At 35.4% G+C, this 21,628-nt stretch overlaps 1 protein-coding gene across 1 annotated transcript; it reads left to right on the plus strand.

Moving 5' to 3' along the window:
* LOC306849381 (TNF receptor-associated factor 1-like) lies at positions 1–19,396 on the plus strand. The gene is made up of 10 exons (XM_079384346.1): positions 1–985; positions 1,300–1,381; positions 1,638–1,736; positions 5,010–5,171; positions 6,017–6,076; positions 6,157–6,225; positions 6,952–7,374; positions 10,670–10,847; positions 17,344–17,492; positions 18,845–19,396. Exons 1-10 carry the CDS (start codon positions 771–773, stop codon positions 19,061–19,063), a joined length of 1,656 nt encoding a protein of 551 aa, XP_079240472.1. The 5' UTR covers positions 1–770; the 3' UTR covers positions 19,064–19,396.
* The last annotated feature ends 2,232 nt before the right edge of the window (positions 19,397–21,628 follow it).

Below are 21,628 nucleotides of genomic sequence, written 5' to 3' on the forward strand. Positions count from 1 at the left end.
GAGAGCGAGAGAGAGAGAGAGAGAGAGAGAAAGCGAGAGAGAGATTCTGCGGCTCAACATCTAGTGACATCTACCTAGACAACACTTCTGAGCATCGTCGGCGCTATCCTAAATGGCAGTATTGTAGTTACGGGAAATCAGATTCATTTTCGTGAATCGGTTCATGAGGATTTGGTTAACATAGTTCGGATTACTCAGAATGCATGGCATTTAGTGAAACTGATTCATTGCAAATATAATTTCACATACACATTTATTCACGAATACTTTTGGAAAGGCCTAGTGGCTTCACTTTATGATCTGTTTTTGCGCTACTTTTTATGTACTTATTATCTTGTCAGGTCAGAATTTGGGTCTGGCTGTCGCCATAGCGGTGTTTTAAACAGATGAAGAATAGTTCAGTTTAATAAAAAACCCCTGGAGGTCGCTCCTATTTGTTTTTGAGCATAGCGCTCTGTAGGCGGGGTCGAGCTAGACAGCACTTTGCTTTTTGTTTTAGTAACGCAGCCACAGTGAAACGTGTTTGTATCACGTTCACTTAGCCTATATGTTAACAACAGTTTTGTAGACTTTCCCCCTAATTATTATTATTAGCAACATCCGTAACAATGTGCCTGATAAGTGGGCGGAAAACAGCGCAATTATATTTCCGGGTGTTTGAAGAGGGGGAACCCCGTGGTGTTTTTCAACCGTGGGTATATCACGAAAAAGTCAAAAGCATATCAATATTATAACCTGCTGCTGGTACAGACACTTCATCAAAAACCTCAATGGCTTCTGGATCAGCTGTTCTAGACCCGTCGTTACACGGGGTTTCGTCCACACCGGGTGAGAACGAGTACCCGTCGGGTTTCCCTCTGAGCATCTGTGATGAAGTCCCGAAGGAGAAGTACTTGTGCAGCAACTGTAATAATGTCTTGAATAAAGCGCGTCAAACGGTGTGCGGTCACCGCTACTGCCTCGCGTGCGTCAACTGGCTGGTCAGGTAAGAGAATGAGAAGCGTTCAAGTAGAACAACCACAGTTTCATCAAAACACACAGGACATGGTTGGCAAGACATTATTTTCGGTTTTGAAAGTGGTTTTAATTGTGGCATATAATCACAATGCAATAGCTACCTAAATATAGAAACACAACATGAAATTTTAAAAAGGTGAATAGATGCTGTTGTATGTGTAGGCTATATATGTATATATATATATATATATATATATATATAGTTAAGTGAAACTAACATCTAAACCGTTATGTATAAGGTTTATTAAAATGTTATAAATGAATGCTTCTATTTCACCATAGAAACAACAAGGACCTCCTGTGCACAAAATGTAAAGAAGATCCCAGTGTTGAGAATGACACTAGTGTACTGACTCTTGACCAGGTAATCAAAACTATCTATCTATCTATCTATCTATCTATCTATCTATCTATCTATCTATCTATCTATCTATCTATCTATCTATCTATCTATCTATCTATCTATCTATCTATCTACCTATCTATCTATCTATTGATAAAATATATGATGGCTACAGAGGTTCATATTCAGATCTGTCAAAGGTCTGATTTTGACAGTGGAAGCATCGTGACTCATGTTTGGAAAGTTATCATAATTTCCCTTCTTGTTCAAACCACAGTTCTTCAACGATGCAGCTATTAATAAGGAAATTTTGGATCTGAATGTCCACTGTGCCAACCAAGGCTGCCTCTGGAGAAGCACCCTGAAGAACTTTGAGGTACTTTTCTACAGAAATTCAATTTATTTACCTTGCTGAAATTTAAAATAAGAGTGGAGATAGTCTTATTCTATAGCAGCGATGTAGTTACTTGAATACATTTAACACTATCTAAGCAAATGAATGATCAAGGCCATTCTCGATTTGTGCGATTTTCTGATTTATGTATTTATTTATAGTATGGGAAATGCTTTTTTTGAACTTCACAGGACATGATGTGAGCTACTTCCTGTGAGCTACTTAATGTGAGCTACTTCCTGAGCCATGAGATAAAGTCTAGCACTTTCCACTGTAGTTCAGATTACAGGGCTTGCAAAATTTCTAAATCCCTGGTAGCCCTTCGGGCAGGTACTCTTCAGGTTTTGGTAGCCCGAAAATTTATTTAACTAGCCCAAATAAAATAAAGACCATAAATGTCAATCAAAAACATTTTCAATACACAAATATCAATGAATATCAAGGAAAGAGTTTTATTTTACTATTTACAAGGTATCTGCAGAATTCTTAAAAATCTATTTAAGGCAAATTATTTCTAATACCGTTTAACGTATTTAAAACTGTCTAAGGCCATAAAAACTCTTCAGTTTAGTTGTATCAAATTTAAGGACCCGTGGGAGCAATGTTCCCTCTAATTTGTTTTCTTGCTGAGCAAAATTTTTCTCTATTGGACGGACATTTCGGGCACCTGAGCAAAATCGTTCTTTATACCAGACCTGTACAGCATGCACACAAAAGTGTGTAACTTTTAACATTAATGTGCTATTTATATTTGATTTGACCCTTGATGTAAATAAATGATGTACATTTTAGGTTACCTGAGAAAACATTTTCACTGTACAATACACTGCAGTTCAAAAGTTTGGATCAATAAAGTTTTTTAAAGAGGTTTCTTATGCTCATCAAGGCTGTATCTATTTGATAAAAATACTGAATATTATTTCACAAAATAATATTGTGAAATATTATTGCAATTTAAAATAAATGTTTTCTATTTTAATATACTTTAAAATGTAATTAATTCCTGTGAAGCAAAGCAGTATTTTCAGAGTCACATGATCCTTTAGAAATCATTCTAATATGCAGATTTTTAATCAATGTTGGAAACAGTTTTACTGCTTTTTTATATATATATATACTGTATTGGGACCTGTGATATTTTTAAAATATAAAAAAGTTAAAAAGAACAGTGTTTAGTCAAAATAGAGATTTTTTGTTACAATATAAACTATTCAAAAGTTTGGGGTCAGAAATGTTTTTATTTCTTTTTTAAAGATACTTTTTTAAAGAAAGTTAAATAAACTTTATTCAGCAAGGATGTGTTAAATGGATAAAATTGATAGTAAAGACTTCTATTGTTAGAAAATATTTCTATTTTGAATAAATGCTGTTCTTTTAAACGTTTTATTCATCAAAGAATCAAAGAAAAAGAAACACAGGTTCCAAATGAATATGAAGCAGCACAACAGTTTCAACACTGATAATAAATCAGCATATTAGAATGATTTCTGAAGGATCATGGGACACTGAAGTAATGATGCTGAAAATTCAGCTTTGATCACAGGAATAAATACTATTTTAGAGTATAGGTATTAAAATAGGAAACCAATATTAGAAATTGCAATAATATTTCACTATATCACTGTTTTTTCTGTATTTTTGAAATGAATACAGCCTTAATGAGCAAGAGACTAAATAAATTGACAAATTGTATAAATTGTAAATAATTGACCTTGTTTTTGAGTCTGTAATATAGGCCTAACATAATATTTTATCAAAACATACTATTTAAACTGATAGAATAGAACAAACTGAAGCAAAACTTAAGCTGAGATCTGTAAGTGAAATATTAAAAAAAAACATGAACCTATGAATTCTTCTATAGCTGTCTAAACATCGTTATGAAGTACAGTTTGTATAATACTCGTGTACATGTTTCAGAGTTTTGTTACCGTTCTTTGCCCATCCTCCGCTATTTCCAGCACTTAATCAAGCCACTCTTCTTTAATACATGAGGATGTTTTATTTCACATGTCATTGCGTTTGCGTTGACTCTCGTGTTCAGCGCACTGCAACCATTGAAGTATTCAGTTTCTACAGCGACTCATTTGGTGCACATCGTTCTCTTTCTATGAAACCTGTAAACCGCATTCACCGGTTCTAACTCTGTCGTGACATCAGCTCTGTAGCGGTTTGCCCGAGCATTGCTATTGTTTTCCTTTTACTAGTGACATTCAATCAAATGGCTTCCCGACTCATTTTTGTGTGCGCGAGGCACATTATTTCTTCTGCGTGGTTGCGCGTGCGCTCAGCTTAGAGGGAACATTGCGTGGGAGCCCTGTATTTAAGTTAGCCCGTGGGGCAGGGCAATGATACATTTTGGTAGCCCGACAGGAAGACGCAATAGCCCCGGGACATCGGGCTAGCGATTTTGCGAGCCCTGGATTAGAACATTGTACTAATAAATGTAAGACCAGAGATCAGGGCTGTTCACGGGCTGCTACACATTCATGTAAAACCTATAAAGCTATTGAGAACACTGTAATGTTCTATGACTTTGACCCTCATGGCTGCCTAATGGAAGTCTTTTATGTTTTTCTGAAAGCCTGAAAGCCTTTTGAGAATATTGTATTATTCACAAGCTCCCTATTACAATAGAAACATTTAGGTTGGGCTTTAGATTTGATGTTTTTCAGTGGAAATTATGATCAAAAGCATAATAAGTTTTAAGGTTAAGTGTATAGAAATAAAGCAGCTTTATGTAATTTGTAGTTATCATACTTGCTTAGTGGAATAGTTCACCCAAAAATAAAATTATTTGTCTTTACTTAGTACTTACTCACCCTCATGTTGTTCCAGATCCATACGCTGTTATTTTTTGCACTAGAAAACAAACTGAGATGTCTTAAAGAATCTTTTCATACAGCTTTTTTCATACAATGGCAGTTCATAGTGACCGCCAAACTCTAAACCTGGCAAAAACTAAAGCATAAAAATAAGTCTTTTAAAGACAAACAATAAATCTATGTGAGGAACAGACCCAGAAGTATTTTCTAAAATTGAACTGGTATGGTGCTTTTTTTATTTCTGGATAGACATTTTCTGGAGACTCATTATGAACTGTCCTTGCATGCAAAAGAGCTGCTGAAGATTCTTGGATGACAAAAGTCTTCTGTTTTTCTAAGAAAAAAGCATACAGATGTGACATGAGATTAAATACATTTTCATGTTTTATTTGAATTGTCCCTTTAATATGCTCAATGACCCATTCAACAGGACCATCAGGGTCAGTGTGAATATGCCCTGATCCCTTGCAACATAGGCTGTGGCTTATTGGTGCAGAGGAAATCACTGGCTACACATCTGGAGACAGGCTGTCCCAACAACAAGACCACATGTCCCTCTTGTTCAGGTGTCCTGACACTGAGAGAACTCCAGGTATGATTAGAAAATGACACTTTAGAGACTACAAAATATTATTTTCCAAATCAGTATTTTTGCATTGTTTATCTAGAACTATATCTAAATTAATTTAGATCCTTAAAACAAGATACTTTTTTGTAAGCAAAACTGTATAAGAAATTCAGAATTAAAATGTTATTTTTCTTTTACTTTTTTTTGTTTGTTTGTTTGTTTTGAACTCACATTTGGTCAGATTTATTCTTCAAACTTAATAAAAATAACCCTAATTCAAAATATTTTCCATGAACACAAAACTGTCATACACATATTTTACTTCTATTTTTAAGCATGTTTGGATATTTTATTGGAAAACAGTTATATAGAATATGCCTCAAAAACCAACATACAAACAATATATTTGTGCAAATCATATATATATGTATGATACATGGGTGATATTGTGCGAATAGGCTCATAGTGCAAGATATTCGGCCTCTTTTGTTTTTACTAAAGTGGTTTTGGGTCAGCGTGCCCTTGCTTGAAGCACCGTGGCTCGGTTTTAAGCCACAGATGGAGTCTCCAGTGTTTACTGCTGTCCCATATTACTTTCTTTTCCATTTCACCCATCGGGACCTGCACTCCGGGACATGGATTAGAGGAATAAAAAGAAGGGGAAAAAAGCAGCCATCCAGTGAATTTAAACATCAACCATCAAACGCAACACATTAGTCAAGATATTTTCAAATGCAATGTGTTTCACGCTTCAAATTAAGATAAAAAGTCTCAATGAGATGTTTTGGAAAGTTTGTGGCACCAAATTATTCGAGCAAAACTTTCATCACTGTCGTTAGTGAAAGTGACATTTCCTAATTTTTTCACAGAAGCATGTTTGTCCCAATTCAAGCGATAAAAAGATGACGAAGACAGATAAACGACAAAAGGTAGAAAAGCTGGTGGACCACTGAATATTGTACCCTGAAAGTGAACAATTCTAAAGTATGTCTCTGTGTTTCCTTTGTAGAATAATCACCCTGGCAGCTCAAAAAAGAAGGAGCCATGCATTTTCTCAGACGTTGGTTGTCCTTTTAAGGTTGGTATTTTAATAACAGTACCTGTTTATGTTAATCGTGATGTATTATATAGTTTTGTGGAACAGAGTTTTATATTGAGCAGAAACTTTTAGATACCTGAGCCACATTTAAAAAAAAAGGTCTACAGAAAATTTGAGACGCTAATTTTTAAAATGAAAATATAAAAATTGTTTTAAGTTACAAATAAAAACTTTATATAGTTTTATAATTCATATGATATTTATATAGATTTGTATGGCTGTTTGGAACAATATTTATTGTGAAAAGTACTTATGAATACATTTAAATTTATGTAAATTGTTTTTCCCCCAATATTAGCTAGACAGAGAAAACAAATATTTTGCAGGAAAAAAGATATGCTCTAAGTTTAAAGGGAATCATTTTCAAGAATTCGTAGAATAAAAAAAAAATTGAAAACAATCATAGAAAAAAAATCACAGAAAAAAATCCTGTACTATACTTTTTTATTCTAAAAATAATACTTTTCTGTTTTATTTCCTGTATGAATTTTCGTAAAAAAAATGTTTTTAAGATTTTGGCTTGAAAAATAAACAAACAAAAATCATCAACGGTGTAACAAAAAAAAAACTATAAATAAATAAAATAAAATATTCTCTAAAAACCAGTCTCGTTACAGTTTTACTTCTTAAGTAAATCTTGTTATTGCAGTGGAGAATGTAGTGTTTTGTGGGAATGATAAGTTTTTCTGCAATGTTTTATTTCAGGGCAATGCAGATAAAGTAAAAGAACATGAATCCTGCAGCCATGTTGGCCATCTACAGCTTCTCTTGGATGTGACCAGAGCTCTTCAGCGTACCTTGCATTTCTCAGCTGAGCGAGGCTACCACGAAAGCCCTGATCTTCTTCAGCATGGACAATGTAGTGCTTCCCTCACTTCTCAGAGTGAGGGTGAGATTGAGACCGACGGAGGGGATCCAGGAGTGAGTGATAAGGCTCTTAGTCTCCACGATGATCAGGCTGAAATTGCTGTGGGCCAGCAACTGGACGCTCTACAGCAGAGAGTGCAGGTTATGGAGAACATCATCTCAGCTTTGAACCGAGAGGTGGAGAAGACGCAGATCAGTGTGGTTGCGATGGAGAGGGACAATTACAACGGTCAGCAGCTCATTCAACACTTGGAAACCAAGGCAAGTTGTAAAATAAATCTGTCATGCCACGTAATAATATGGTATGGGAATTTAAACTTTATATGGAATTAAATGGCTTTGTAAACAGTAGTTAATTTTAAAATGCCGTTATTATGATTTGAGAAAGCAGATTTTTAAACATCTAGGGAATTTTTAGACACTGTACAGATGATGAAATTGCATAGCGGTGGTGCTGCCACACTGATGCTCACATTCACATTATCTGCTAATATCCTGCCAATCATGTCCACCAGTTTGAACATCAGAATTCCAATGCAGTTGCAAGCCTTGTCAGAAAAGTTTAGAAAAAAAAAGATTTTTTTCTGATTCCTTCTTGAATTACTTTTGAAATAGTCTTTTGGTGATGGTCTCAAATAAATAGATTTGTGAGAATGTTCTATCCATACACATACAGTACATAAAATTTGTTATGGAATTGGCTTTTAATTAATTTGTTGGAATGTGAATTGTATTGGCCACATTTGGAAATATTTACATAATTGTAGTCAAACACATTTACACTTTTTGTTTATTCTGTGTTTGTAGTTTTTTCAGCTTAACAGGCATACACTACAGTTCAAAGGTCTGTACGTTTTTTTAAATGTTTATATATATATATATATTTATGGAAACTGTGATAATTTCAACATTACCTATTGACCCGAATATAAGATGACCCCCTTTGTTCCAGATGTACCTTTTTGAAAAACGCTTTTTGAAAACCAAATCTTGTTTTTTTTTCTCTGTAAAACACGTTTTTTCTTAAATTATTATCATATTGCATATTTTTCCTATTTTAATTTTTGTTTTGAAAGTATGGTAAATACTGGTAAAATGTACCAACAATGACATTTAAAAATATACACTTTTTGATATACCATATAAATAACAGGTAGCCCATCTGAATTCTATAACATTTAGGCTATCCATCTCATAGTAGCCTACCAACATTTTATTAACAGCAGAAGTGAAATCTTATTGTAGTCTTCATATCTGGGTACTGTCTTACGTTTTAAAATCACTTACAGAGGAAGCGTTTCCCATCAGGCTAACATGACAGTCACGACTCATGCCGCTGTAAGCTTTTTTTTTCTTTTGTTTTCACCTGCAATCTTTACAACACGCATTACATTACGTATTTCATGGCACACTCGTTTTACGCGTATTTGGCATCACCTATTGTTGTGGGTGTATTATTAACATGTCAAAGTCTAGACCCTGAATATAAGACGACCGCGTTTTTTCAACTGTATTTCCAAGAAAAAAACATTGTCATATATTCGGGTCAATACGGTATCTAAATAATTCACAATATTTAATACAGCACCACAAATATCCTTAAATCATCACATTGTCTCCAATATTCAAACTTTGAATTAATTGATAATGAAATATAGCAGGTTTATTTATTAAATAAACTTAAAGTGATAGTTCACCCAAAAATAAAAATTTGATGTTTATCTGCTTACCACAAGGGCATCCAAGATGTAGGTGACTTTGTTTCTTCAGTAGAACAAAAACGAAGATTTTTAACTCAAATCGTTGCAGTCTGTCAGTCATATAATGGCAGTCAATGGGACTCGCGCCTTTGAGAGAAAAAAAAACATACACAGACAAAACCAAATTAAACCCTGCGGCTCGTGACGATACATTGAGGTCTAAAGACACAAAAAGATCGGACTGTGCAAGAAACTGAACAGTATTTATATCGTTTTTTTACCTCTGATCTACCGCACTGTCCAACTCTCCTGAGCTCGTACATGCGACAGCCGGCGTGTCGTCTTCTTCTTGCTTTACGGCGGATCACAGACTTAGAAGTGCATTACAGCCACCTATCCCTCAAATGGACCATTTACACTCCTAATTGAGATTGTAGATAGAGTGTTAATGGTCCATTTGAGGACAAGAAGAAACAAGAAGATGCGTTACGTGCCGGCTGCTGTGAATGCGCTCAGGACTGTTGGACAGAGCGGTGGATCAGAGGTAAAAACTATATAAATACTGTTCCGTTTCTTGCACAGACCAATCTTTTCATGTCTTTAGACCTCAATGTATCATCAGGAGCCGCAGGGTTTAATTTGGTTTTGTCTGTGTATGTTTTTTTCTCTCTCAAAGCCGCGGGTCCCATTGACTGCCATTATATGACTGACAGACAGTTTGAGTTAAGAATCTTTGTTTGTGTTCTACTGAAGAAACAAAGTCACCTACATCTTGGATGCCCTGGGGGTAAGCAGATAAACATCAAATTTTCATTTTTGGGTGAACTATCCCTTTAATATAAATTAAATGCAAATTCTGCTTTTCAAACATGAATTAAACATCATTAATTTTACAATGTTTCTTGAAATGTGTGTATGATAACATGTTTATGGTTAATTCATGACCTGTATTATTAAAAGCTAGACTTACATTAAATATATATATTATAATATTACATTAAATATATTAATTTAACTTTATTTTAATTCTATCTAAATTCAAAATCAAATTACAACTGTGCATACTGCTGCCTCTATTGAAATAACAGGAATTCAGTGCAGTTCTGAATGGTGCACAACCCTGATATCACATTATTTCCATCCTGGATTATTAAAATCAAAGCACTTGCTTTTCACTGTGTGTAAATATCAACAACAGATTTCATTACTTTGATGTGTCCTTGCAGTTAACTAGGCATTGATCTCATGCTGTGAATCTGCAATATGGTTAGAGCTAATGAATGTGTTTGTGTTACAAAAGAGCTGAAATGCTATATAGGAATCTCTGGAAAACATTTGTTTCCTGTGATGTGTTTTTTATTTGTAGCCGCTGGGTTGCATAATTCATGCTTTAAATAAGGATTCACATAAAACCAACAAAGGTATTCTTTTGGGGAGGTCTGAAATGATATGTTTGTCCCTGTGCTCATCTTAACACCGGGAGGTGATAACAAATGATTATGGCTGTATTCTGACGCTCGACCTGGAGGGGTTATTTAACACACGGGAGCCGAGATGACACTCCTGAAATGCTGAAAATGAAGAGATAAGTTGAAGTAAGGATGAGAAGGGAATGAGTGGTAGAAAATAGATTTGTGTGACAGTTCTCCAAGTGCGGTTGAAAAAAAAAAAGGATGTGTCTAATAGGATGTCGACATCTCGTTCTTTTTTTGTATTTCGAAGTGTCTCACACAAGGCTGCCGACCTTAACCAGCTCTGAAGGTCCATTATGATACATTAATATTGCGCTTTTGCAGTGAGCCAATCTGTACCTTTGGGTGATTCATCCATGATAATGGTTTTCCATCACATTCTAGGTAGCAGAACAGCAGCAGAGACTGGTCAGGAAAGAGATTCACATCACTTCATTGCAGCAGTGTATCAGCGCCCAGCAGGACATCTCATATGATGGCACTTTTCTCTGGCGGTTGTGTGATGTCAGCCAGAGACTGAAAGAGGCTGCCAGTGGCCAAAAGATCAGTCAGTACTCGCCAGGTACCAAAGCACATATCTCTCCTGTACTGCTCTGAAAGGGAGAGTTCTCTAAAAATAAACATTCTGTCATTTACTCTCATTTTCTCTGTTATCATTTATCCTCATGCCATTCTAGACCTGTATGACTGACTTTCTTTTTGAACTTTCTTAACTAGACTTTCTTCTTTCTACAACTTGAAGCTGGAAAGAAGAAAGTCAGTCATAAAAGTCTAGAATGGCATGAGGGTAAATGATGACAGAGTAAAATATCTCTCACTCTCTCTCACTCTCTCTCTCTCTCTCTCTCTCTCTCTCTCTCTCTCTCTCTCTCTATATATATATATATATATATATATATATATATATATATATATATATATATATATATATATATATATATATATATATTAGTCATGGTCAGAATTATTGGCACCCTTGGTAAATACGATCAAAGAAGGCTGTGAAAATTAATCTGCATTGTTAATACTTTTGATCTTTTATTTTAAAAATTCACAAAAATCTAACCTTTCATTGGATAATAAGAATTTAAAATGGGGGGAAATATCATTATGAAATAAGTGTTTTTCTCTAATACACACAGGCCACAATTAAAGGCACCCTTTTATTCAATACTTTTTGAAACCTCCATTTGTCAGTTTAACAGCTCTAAATTTTTTCCTATAATGCCTGATGAGGTTAGAGAACACATGACAAGAGATCAGAGATCATTCCTTCATCCAGAATTTCTCCAGATCCTTCAGATTCCCAGCTCCATGACGGTGCTTCTTCTCTTCAGTTCACCTCACTCAGTGCTCAGTGACCCATTTTTGTGTTGTTTTTGAAGTTTGTGTTTGGATTATGGCTCATTATAAGATTTCTAACAGAGTCAGTAATTTGTTGATTTTTTTATCTGTTGGTATTTGATAGAATCCATAATGCCATGTGTCTAAACAAGATGTCCAGGACCTCCAGTAGAAATATAGGCCCACAACATAATACAGCTGTATATTTAATTGTACACATGGGGTACTTTTTTATCCCTGTATTCACCAAACCCATCTTGAGTGTTTGCTGCTAAAAAGCTCATTTTTTAGTTTCATCTAACCATAGAAGCCAGTCCCATTTCAAGTTCCAGTCATGTCTGATAACTGAAAATGCTGGAGTTTGTTTTAGGTTGAGTGAGGAGAATTTTTCTTGAAACCCTCCCAAACAACATGTGGTGATGTCGGTGCTGTTTGCCAAATTTTTTAAAGGTTTTCTGACCCCGAGACTCAACTATTTTCTGCAATTCTCCAGCTGTGGTCCTTGGAGAGTCTTTAGCCACTCAAACTCTCCTTCTCACCGTGCACTAGTACGATATAGACACACGTCCTCTTCCAGGCAGTTTCGAAACATTTTTTGTTGATTGGAAATGGGAATTTTCACTGCTCTAGCTCTTTTCTTAAAGCCACTTCACTAATTTGTGAAGCTCAATTATCTTTTGCTGCACATCAGAAATATATTCTTTGGTTTTTCTCATTGTGATGGATGATTAAGGGAATTTGGGCTTTGTTTTCCCTCCTATTTATATTTCTGTGAAACAGGAAGCCATGGCTGGATAATTTCATGTTCATATTCACCCTGGAGTGCTCAAAATTGTAAATATGAATGGGAATATACTTCAGAGATATTTTACTCATGAGAATTTCTAGGGGTACCAAAAATTGTGGTTTTCCCCATTTTCAGTTGTTTTAGTTCAATGAAAAGTAAGATTTTTGTGATTTTTGTTTTTTTTAATAAAAGATCAAAAGGATATATAACACACCTGTTTCAACTCGTCAGCTCATTAGAAGAGACTGAAATGGGTCAGAAAAGGTAGAGTTGAGAGAAACTACGATGCGTGTCAGATCTGCGTCATGATCAGTAGCGGCAGCTCTTAAAGAAATATCAGCCAAAACAACCAAATAACCAGCTTATGTGATGTCTGTACATTATGAACAAAAGAGGAAATAAATAACTTTTATAGTTTTAAGGATTCACCTGTATTTAGTTTAAAATTTAGTGTTTGATAACTTTATTCAATTTCTGCATATTTCTGCTGAGGAGCACAGGTAGCTAAATTTGACATTTATTATAATGGGTTTATGTGAAGATTGTTTTAAGTTCACTTAAATTAGAAATGATTTTTAAAGTCTAATAATGTTAAAATGGATAGCTCTTAATTATAATGTAATGTTGAATGGCTATAGTCAATGGTTAAATATTAGGGGGAAACATTTTTATAGGGAAATCAGTATTAATTGGTATCAGTGATACTGGCCTTCGGTCATAAAAAGATGCCATTAAACAAATATTAAACATATACTGTCTTTATTTTGTTTTTACATTAATTTGAAGATTGAATGTGAAATGATTGCAATATAAAAGTATATTTAAAAACTTTAATGTTAGGTGGGATCAATCGCGATTAATTTCAATAAAAAATGTGCGATTAATTAGTTTTTTTTTTTTAATCGATTGACAGCACCAATATATATATACAGTGGGGGAAAAAATATTTGATCCCCTGCTGTTTTTGTACATTTGCCCACTGACAAAGAAATGATCAGTCTATAATTGTAATGGTAGGGTTATTTGATCAGTGAGAGACAGAATAACAACAAAAAAAATACAGAAAAGCATTTAAAAAAAGTTATAAATTGATTTGCATTTTAATGAGTCAAATAAGTATTTGATCCCCTATCAATCAGCAAGATTTCTAGCTCCCAGGAGTCTTTTATTAAGATAAGGAGCTGAGATTAGGGGCACTCTCAAAAAACAGCTGTTCACAGAAGCAATCAATCAATCAGATTCCAAACTCTCCACCATGGCCAAGACCAAAGAGATGTGCAAGGATGTCAGGGACAAAATTGTAGACCTACACAAGGCTGAAATGGGCTACAAGACCATCGCCAAGCAGCTTGGTGAGAAGGTGACAACAGTTGGTGCGATTATTCGCAAATGGAAGAAACACAAAATAACTATCAATCTCCCTCGGTCTGGGCCTCCATGCAAGATCTCACCTTGTGGAGTTTCAATTATCATGAGAACGGTGAGGAATCAGCCCAGAACTACACGGGAGGATCTTGTCAATGATCTCAAGGCAGCTGGGACCAAAGTCACCAAGAAAACAATTGGTAACACACTACGCCGTGAAGGACTGAAGTCCTGCAGCGCCCGCAAAGTCCCCCTGCTCAAGAAAGCACATGTACAGGCCCGTCTGAAGTTTGCCAATGATTCAGAGGAGAACTGGGTGAAAGTGTTGTGGTCAGATGAGACCAAAATCGAGCTCTTTGGCATCAACTCAACTCGCCGTGTTTGGAGGAGGAGGAATGCTGCCTATGACCCCAAGAACCCCATCCCCACCGTCAAACATGGAGGTGGAAACATTATGCTTTGGGGGTGTTTTTCTGCTTAGGGGACAGGACAACTAAACTGCATCAAAGGGACGATGGACGGGGCCATGTACCGCCAGGGCATTGAAAATGGGTCATGGATGGGTATTCCATGGTTCGAGTTGACAAACGTCAGCCTCGAAACCTAATAACTTGGAGAGGATCTGCAAAGAGGAGTGGGACAAAATCCCTCCTGAGATGTGTGCAAACCTGGTGGCCAACTACAAGAAACGTCTGACCTATGTGATCTATGTGATCATGTCAGTCATGTTTTGCGAAGGGGTCAAATACTTATTTCACTCATTAAAATGCAAATCAATTTATAACTTTTTTGAAATGCATTTTTCTGGATTTTTTTGTTTTGTTATTCTGTCTCTCACTGTTAAAATAAGCCTACCATTAAAATGATAGACTAATCATTTCTTTGTCAGTGGGCAAACGTACAAAATCAGCAGGGGATCAAAAAACTAATTTTCCCCACTGTATATATACAGTATATATACAGTGTATATATATATATATTATATATAAAAATCTAAAAGACTTTCAAATCACATGAGCCAATATTTTATTCACAATAGTACATAGAGAACATAACAAATGTTTAAATGGAGAAATTTTACACTTTTATCCACTAAATGAGCTCATTTCACATTTGATGCCTGCTACAGGTCTCAAAAAAGTTGGCATGGGGGAAAAAAGGGCTAAAAAAGCAAGAAACTTTGAAAATATTCAGCTGGGAGAACATCTAGCAACTAATTAAGTTAATGGACATCAGGTCTGTAACATGATTAGCTTTAAAAGGGATGTCTTAGAGAGGCAGAGTCTCTCTCAGAAGTAAAGATGGGCAGAGACTCTTCAACCTGTGAAAGAGTGCATAAAAAGATTGTGGAAGTTCCTCAACATCACATTTTAAATGCTTTGCAAATCTCATCATCTACAGTGCATAACATCATCAAAACAGTCAAAGAAACCTCTGTGCGTAAGGGACAAGGCCGGAGACCTTTGTTGGATGCCCGTGGTCTTCGGGCCCTCAGACAACACTACATCACTCATCGGCATGATTCTGTCATTGACATTACTAAATGGACCCAGGAATACTTCCAGAAATGGTAAACACAATCTGCCGTGCTATCTGCAGATGCCAACTAAAGCTCTATCATGCAAAAAGGAAGCCATATGTGAACATGGTCCAGAAGCACAGTTGTGTCCTGTGGGCCAAGGCTCATTTAAAATGGACTGTTTCAAAGTGGAAAAGTGTTCTATGGTCAGACGAGTCCAAATTTGACATTCTTGTTGGAAAACGCAGACGCTGTGTTCTCCGGGCTAAAGAGGAGGGAGGCCTTCCAGCGTGTTATCAGCATTCAGTTCAAAAGCCAGCATCTCTGATGGTATGGGGGTGCATAAGTGCATTCAGTATGGGCAGCTTGCATGTTTTGGAGGGCACTATGAATGCTGAAAGCTATATAAAGGTTTTAGAGCAACATATGCTCCCCTCCAGATGACGTCTATTTCAGGGAAGGCCTGTATTTCAGCAGAACAATGCAAAACCACATACTGCAGCTATTACAACAGAATGGCTTCATAGTAGAAGAGTCTGGGTGCTGAATTGGCCTGCCTGCAGTCCAGATCTTTCATCTATAGAGAACATTTGGCGTGTCATTATATTAAAAATATGTAAAAGATGACCACAAACTCTTCAGCAGCTGGAAACCTATATCAGACAAGAATGGGACCAAATTCCAACATCAAAACTCCAGAAACTCATAACCTCGATGCCCAGACGATTTCAAACTCTTTTGAAAAGAAGAGGAGATACTACACCATGGTAAACATGCCCCGTCCCAACTATTTTGAGACCTGTAGCAGGCATCAAATTTGAAATTAGCACATTTTGTGCATAAAATTATGTTATCTATGTTCTATTGTGAATAAAATATTGGCTTGTGCGATTTGAAATTCCTTTATTAAAATTTAAAAAACATCCCAACATTTCCAGAATTCGGGTTGTAGATAATATAATACAGATCTATCTGTCTATCTGCCTTTCTGTCTATCTATCTATACTGGTAATAAACCTCTGTCTGATTCTGATTCTAACTTATAAAAATATTCCAGCACTAAAAGATAATGGTGACTTGATGTTTATTCAGTCAACACTCTGAATGGGTTCATTGAGTGATTCAGAAATGGATTTAGTGAGTTCATTAAGCAATAGATCCATCAGACTGATTCAAATGGTAATTCCTGAGTTAGTGAGTCTTCTAGAGTGATTCATTAAAAGAACTGGCTCATAAGAAACATTTGTTTGTGAGTTGAACTACACTGGTTGCACTGTGTCTTTTTGGTTCAATAAAGAGAACTGGTTTAAAGGAATAATTTGTTCAGGTTACCTGTAACCTAGATAAATGTTGACTAAGGGCTACCCATATTATCTGTGCATCATATGATGGTTTGTGTGGGGGACAGGCCTATATCCACCTTGTGATTTAGAAAAATCTTGATCCCCTGGGCCTTATTTTTCTAAGCATGTTCCATCTGCAGTTTCAGTTGACGTAATCAATATATTACTGACAATCACTTTTCACTTTTGTGCTGAAGCAAAACAGTTTTGCCAGCACTCAATACTTTAATGCATTGGACTGGACTCATCAGGAGAGCTGTGGTGAATGAATGTTAGTTGTTATCATTTATTGAAGTTGAATCGATGCTCATTCATAAGACCAGTGCTAAAATTGGGTTGGTACCAGCGAAAGGGAAAGCGAAAAAAGCAAATGTGAAGCAGTTATAAAGGCTGAAATGGGGTTGTTTGCCCAGTAGTCATGTGTCTGCGTGAACACAACCATAATAGACAGCAAGACCAGGAATGAGAACGACTGAAAGAGAACAACTGAAGGTAATTTCATCGACTTGTTTTCTTTCACGTCATTACAGAACAGGATATCAGAATAACTGTACTTCCAATACAACAGTCAGAAAAAGGAAGCCACGCATTTGATTTTCGAGATGAAAGGAGCTCTCTGATTATCGGCTGCTATTTTTAAGAGTTTTAACTAAAGCCCATCACGCTTCACATAAAAATGACAACGCATTGTGTTTTTCAGATTTCTACACCGCCAGGTATGGATTTAAAGTGTGCATGCGACTCTACTTGAACGGAGATGGAGTTGGAAAGGGAACGCACATTTCTCTTTTCTTTGTTATTATGAGAGGAGAATATGACCCCATTCTTTCATGGCCATTCAGACACAAGGTAAAACGCTATAATCAAGCTGTCAATCAGTGATCCAGTCAATCATTTTCTGAACATCTGTGTTGCTCTTAGCTAATGATGTTTACATTGTGAATTCATACATTAAAGGAGTCGTATCATGAGGAATCAAATTATCCTTGATCTTTTGAAATAGAAAAAGCTTTGATGTATTATGAAATTATACTACAAATATTTTGAACTCAAATGTAAATGATGAACTCAAAATGTTCTTCCCAGTCCAGCAAGACAATTTGTTCAAATTATTCGAATTTGAATTCTGAGCTTAGAATATTATCCAAATTGATCACTATCTTACTTGAAATATCTGATCATTTTATTTTATTTTTGAGCACAAAAACCTATATTATCTTATAAAGAGTTCATATTCTTAATTATAACTAAACTATTACAAATATTTTTAATTGAAATAAAGCTCAAATAAAATATATGAATATATCAATAAAATATAAATGTAAAAACTGACATTTAAAAACTTAAATGAAAATTAGAAATGTTGCCTTGACGACTAAATAAAATATAAATTACTTAAACTAAACAAAATAAAAATATATTAAGTATTAAATTACTTTAAATAAAAATAAATGAAAGCTAAATAGATAGAAAAAATAAAAAAATATATTAAAAAAATCTAGCAAAACTTACAAAATAAAAGCTAATTCATAATATTAGTAAATACTATATAAATATCAATAATACAAAAATATCCCTGTCCCTGTCCTGATTGATTAAAATGCTTATAATCGTATACTATATGTCTTGCAGTGATTGTAAAATGAGCATCATGTTCTTCTCAAGAGGGCCGAACACTTGCAGTGAGCAATGAAGGGCGTTACCGTCTCATGTGTGCGTGTTTAGTACACCTAATATGAAGACATACGTCAGAAAAGTCCTGTTTTATAGTTGGTAATACTTTTTGAGCCAAAAAAAAAGTTAAATGCATTTCAGTCTGATTCTTGCTATTTGAGTGGCACATTTTAATGTAGATTACTTTATGATTCTGTTATTGAAGGCAGTTAAAAACACTAAAAACTCACTAAAGACTCTCTAAAGAAAGCATTTAGATAGAATTGTTAAAGACAATGCAGCAAAAAGCATGTCATTACATTCAAAGTGCTCGAGAGAATGTAAAATGGTCTTAAACTAAATTTCAGCTGTTTATGGTGCAAAAAACCTATTAAAGGCACCTCAGGACAAAGAATTCAATAATAAATGTATGATATGACCCCTTTAATAGTGGCTTCTGTTATAATGAACCAGCTTTGGTTCCTCAATCATGTGCCATCAGCATTTTTCGTGACCTTCCGCTGACATCTCCTGCACGTGCCTGGCAGGTCACTTTCTTTCTCATAGATCAGAACCAGAGGGAGCACGTCGTCGACGCTTTCCGTCCCGACCTCACCTCTGCATCTTTCCACCGCCCCATCTCAGAGATGAATGTGGCCAGCGGGTGCCCCCTGTTCTTCCCTCTGGGGAAATTGAAGTCACCTAAGCACGCCTACTGCAAGGATGACACCATCTATATCAAGTGCGTGGTGGACATCTCCTCCTGAAGCATGAAGGCCAGGCTGTTAAGGAGGACTAGATTCCTGTGGGAGCATAAAAATTCTGGATCTGAACAAAATTAATATGGAGTGCAGAGAAACAAACCCAGAAATATTTATGAACTGAAAAGCATTTTGGTTCTTTGGGTACATGAATAAAATTATATTTTTAGATTGACACCTGGCTCTTAATGTTTTAAACATTGATTCTTTCTTGTGTTATTTTGGATGTATTGCTGTATTATTTATTATGGATTGAACTCTTCTAGATTTTGAACATCATTCTGACAGTTTTCATATTTTATGTGTAAATGTGTAATAAATAAAATGTTTACTACCTTGTTTTTTGTTTCCTCGTAGCATAGTTTATCTGCTTACTAGTACCTGTCTCAACATTTGTGGTGATTCATCTCTTTAAAGTTTAGAACAATCAATATTATTTGCATTTATGATTTAAATTTAAAGAAATGGTTCACCCAAATATTCACTCACCCTCAGACCATCCAAGATGTAGATGAGTTTGTTTCTTCATCAGAACAGATTTGGAGAAATTTAGCATTCCATCACTTGCTCGCCAATGAATCCTCTGAAGTGAATGGGTGCCGTCAGAATCAGGGGTGTCATGCACTCATTATTTTTGAGGGGGCACGAGTTGGGGGTTTGGGGTTATCGTCATGTGACACACAGCAGCCACAACAGCACTTATGTTTTATTTATTTTTTCCTTTTTATTTGGAAAACATTCCCAAACGCATGAACTATATCATGAAATATCTTGATTCTCACATTTATAGATTATGTTGATAGTGGGCGATGGTCAAAGTAACCTAATAATGTAATCTATTAACTATGCATAAAAACTTGTCTGTTTATGGGTGTCATGCCATAACATATTTTTAATAAGACTGATTTTATATTTAATGTGAATAAAAACATTGCAAGTTAGGCTACGAATCATAACACTTTCATTGTACAGAAAGAGAGCAAAGAACATTTACACTGACAGTTCAAGCACTCTCAAAAACTCCCATTAAAATCACTGAAGCTGTTTACACTATGAAATTAATATCTTACAGATTCGTACACACATTTTTTGTCTTTTGGAAGCTACATTCAAAATCCACTTGGCTCAAAAATCTGAATCTCACTTTGAATAGGCATGACGCCTCTGGTCAGAATGAGAGTCCAAACAGCTGATAAAACATCACAATAATCCACATGTAATCCACACCATTCCTGTCCATAAATAAATGCCTTGTGAAGTAAAAAGCTGCATGTTTATAAGAAACAAATCCATCAAAACTTTAAACTATTGCTTTTGACTAAAATGTAAAGGCCTCTATCTGTCGCTTTCTCCAGTGACAAAGTTAAAATAAATATGCACAGATCAAGCACCGTTTACAATCCAAAACAGTTTTAAACAAATATGCTGGTGAATTTTAATTGGAGAGGACAACAAGGAATTGACCTTATCACTGCAGGAAGTGTTATTATGGATTATTTTGGCCGGAAGCGACAGTTTAAAGTGAGAATGCCTTGATGGATTTGTTTCTGATTACTGTAATTTTATTTATTTTGTGCATTGTGCATAGATCCTTATCAAATAGTATCAGATTAGCACATGAAAAGGTCAAGTGGGCTTATTAATATTTATTTTGCATTTTTTTAAATATGTATTTTCACTGTAAATATTCATATTTTTTCACGGAACATCTGATGCTAACCACAATTTTTGCATATGAAATGTTATTTCCTTTTATATAAACAATGGAAATTTTGCTGAACGGACACATGCATGCAGTGGCTGCTGTGCAAAATCAGCTTAATGTATTCATAAAAAGTATAACATTTGTAGCTGTGGCAGTATTTTTTCTCCCTTGCATTCTACAGCACGTTACCTTCATGTTAACACTTACAGGAATGTGTGCAACAAAAAAATCAACCCAGTTCAGCCAGCAGTTTTTAGAGAAAAACTCCAGCTGCTTTCCCCTCCTGACTTTTTTTTTACTTTGATTTTTTAGTTATTTTATCCCCTCCTGTCTTAAACACAGTCAACTGTTCACAAAATCAAAAACTCTTAAAGCAGAATAAGAGATTAGAAAAGAACAGGTGGTTTCTCACAGTTGAATGGGTCACTTTTGTACAATATGTACAAATCAACACTGCATCAAATAACTAAATACACTTAGTCATGTGGTATTCATAGACCCCAGTGTATGGGTAGTTTTGTTCTGCGACATAAAATTTTTTCATTTAGTCAGCTTACCACGACCTTGTGACGTTTGCCTGAATTGCAATGTCCAAATTTCACAGAAATCTAAGAATATTACTGTTATGCCAGCAAGTATGACCTGTGATGTGTTAAAATGTAACTGCATTGTGACAGTTGCCCTGCCAGCAAACTTTTACTGAAGCTGAAACATATATGCTGACGGCTCACTCTCTGTCACATCTCTCACATTCACTCATCAAAAACATTACTCTTTTTACAACATCAAGTTATATATGTGACGAATAAATAAAAATCTTGAATCTATCATTTTCATATTGACCTATCTATCCTTATATAACTACT

The sequence above is a fragment of the Barbus barbus genome (genome assembly GCF_936440315.1).
Source record: "Barbus barbus genome assembly, chromosome: 29".
Classification (NCBI taxonomy): Eukaryota; Metazoa; Chordata; class Actinopteri; order Cypriniformes; family Cyprinidae; genus Barbus; species Barbus barbus.

Excerpts from the sequence above, each read along its gene's own strand:
- LOC306849381 (XM_079384346.1), top strand. The coding sequence starts at position 771 with ATGGCTTCTGGATCAGCTGTTCTAGACCCGTCGTTACACGGGGTTTCG. Across the intron at positions 1,382-1,637 it reads GTGTACTGACTCTTGACCAG|TTCTTCAACGATGCAGCTAT; the intron begins GTAATCAAAACT and ends TTCAAACCACAG. Across the intron at positions 6,077-6,156 it reads AGACAGATAAACGACAAAAG|AATAATCACCCTGGCAGCTC; the intron begins GTAGAAAAGCTG and ends TTTCCTTTGTAG.